The sequence below is a fragment of the Cutaneotrichosporon cavernicola genome (genome assembly GCF_030864355.1).
Source record: "Cutaneotrichosporon cavernicola HIS019 DNA, chromosome: 4".
NCBI classification, from domain to species: domain Eukaryota; kingdom Fungi; phylum Basidiomycota; class Tremellomycetes; order Trichosporonales; family Trichosporonaceae; genus Cutaneotrichosporon; species Cutaneotrichosporon cavernicola.
Window position 1 is genome coordinate 2049934 of NC_083396.1, and position 2120 is coordinate 2052053.

The following is a 2120-nucleotide window of genomic DNA, read 5'->3' on the forward strand; positions in this document are numbered from 1 at the left end:
GCGCATTTGAGGCCCATCTCGTCGTGTTGCGCATCGAGCATCGCGCACCCGCAGCCCATGGCAGTCGATGACGCGTGCCACGAGCTCTCACTCTCAGGTCTACGCCCGCAGCATGTTAATGCCCATGGGCATGCCGAACCGGGCCCCAGGCCGCTTCTCCTCGTCTCATTCCCACTGACACGTGACACGCCAACGTCATCGCGCAGCACCATAAAGGCAGTACAGCACCATCTTCACACACTAATGCACCATGAGGCTCGCCACACTAGTATTTGCACCGCTGGCGCACGCGTTCGTGATCCCCTTCGAGTGGGATGTACGCTGGACCACGAATGCGGTCGAGAGCGTTCTCGGTGAGAAGCAGACGATTTGGAAGATGATCAAGGACGATGACAAGTACACGCGCATCGTGCGGATCCTCGAGGTAGGTCTCTTTTCTCCTCCACATTGACACCAGTTTGAGGGCTCGGTCAAGAAGGAGCTCGACAAGGATGCGCTTATAACGTTCTTTGCGCCGAACAATGAGGGTCTTACTCCCCCGAAACACCGCACCGAGGAAGTACCCTCGCTCTCGTATGTCGCTCAAGCCCTAGACGAGGAGCCGTGGCTGCTCGACGACGGCGGTGACGACGACGACGATAAGGATAAGAAGAGGCGCCGCAAGATCCTGAAGCGCATCGCACACGCCGTGCTCAAGTACCACATTCTGCCGGATTCGCACGACGCAGCGTCCCTCGCGCAGAACAGCACGATGGCGACAACGCTCCACCCGCATGACGGGAGCGCGGACGGCCTAGCCCGCCGCATCCATATTGGCAAGGAGCTTGTCCCTCCTGGAATCAGCATCAACTTCTATGCACGGGTCAAGAGCTCGGCCGGGGCGTCTAACGGGCAGGTGCACGAGCTCGCGCACCCTCTCTTCCCGCCCGCGTCGGTCTTTGACGAGATGTTCATCGCGTCGCGCTGGCTCTCGACTTCGACGTCTGCGATCCAGCGCGTCGGAGGGGCCAAATACCTCGAGTGGGGGTATGACCGGGAGAAGAGCAAGCCTGGGAAGCCCGTGTTCTCGGGTACGCCTCTGACAACGTTCTTCGCTCCGTCGAACCAGGCGTGGAACTGCCTCCCACACCGCCTGCACCTGTTCCTCTTCTCCCAGTTTGGACGGCACGCGCTGCGCAAGCTCCTCATGTACCATGCTGTACCGCATACGCTCGTGCACGCCGAACTGGTTCACCACGCCGAGCACAAGAAGGCCGAGGCTGAGCTTGGCTCATTGAACGACCCGAGCTTCCGCCACGAATTCGAGGTCCACTCTGCCCTCGGCTCACCACTCAAGATCGTCGCGGAAAAGAAACGCGTCCTCCCCATCGAAGGGGCTGTCGTCACTTCCATGACTGTCAACGGGGTTAGCGTCAAGGTCCTAGACGTAGTCGCCTCGAATGGAGCGTGGCATATCCTCGACAAGGTCCTCTGTCCGCCACACAAGCACAAGCCGCATATGGCCGACACTGATCCCTGGGATGACTGGGAGGACTGGTTCCTTACCTGGGCGGAGGACGCCCGCATCCAGGGATGGTGATGATCAAAGTGGAGTGAGTGTGCCTTAATAATCGACGTGAGTTCAGAAGTCCCAGTAAAAGCAACAGCAAAAGTAGTGGTAGTATGCAAGACTGTAGGCGATAAAGCATATGTACGAGTCGAGGTAGTATTCCGATGCAAATGCTCCAGAGTCGAGAGGCCTGCCGCAAGGCCAAGTTGGAAGCAGTCGCAGTTGGCAGCACATTACGTCTCAGGATGCAGTACGATCGTATTTCAGTCGGGGTAGTCACCCTTCCATATGCCCGTCGTCGGACACCTCCGGTCCTCGCATCCTCGGCTGCACATGGTCGCGTTTTGCGGAGACAAGTGCCAGCACATTACACATCACATTGCGCCTTCATATCCTGATGTCTAGGTGTCTCCTATCTCACATGAAATCCCGTCGTGAGGACGGCTCTCAAAAGTCTCAACCATCCTGATTCCAACATGTAGCTGATGCCTCGGTTCCAGCAAGTCTCCAGCTAGGCAATGTCCCGAAATCCTAGCCCGAGGTTCAGTATGCGCCATGTATCAGCATGGTA

At 57.9% G+C, this 2120-nt stretch overlaps 1 protein-coding gene across 1 annotated transcript; it reads left to right on the forward strand.

Annotated features, from left to right (window-relative positions):
• Window positions 1-250: 250 nt before the first annotated feature.
• CcaverHIS019_0407950 (uncharacterized protein) lies at window positions 251-1579 on the forward strand (the record flags this gene model as incomplete). The annotated part of the gene is made up of 2 exons (XM_060600669.1): window positions 251-424; window positions 458-1579. The coding sequence occupies 2 exons, from the start codon at window positions 251-253 to the stop codon at window positions 1577-1579; spliced, it is 1296 nt and encodes a 431-aa protein (XP_060457240.1).
• Window positions 1580-2120: the final 541 nt, after the last annotated feature.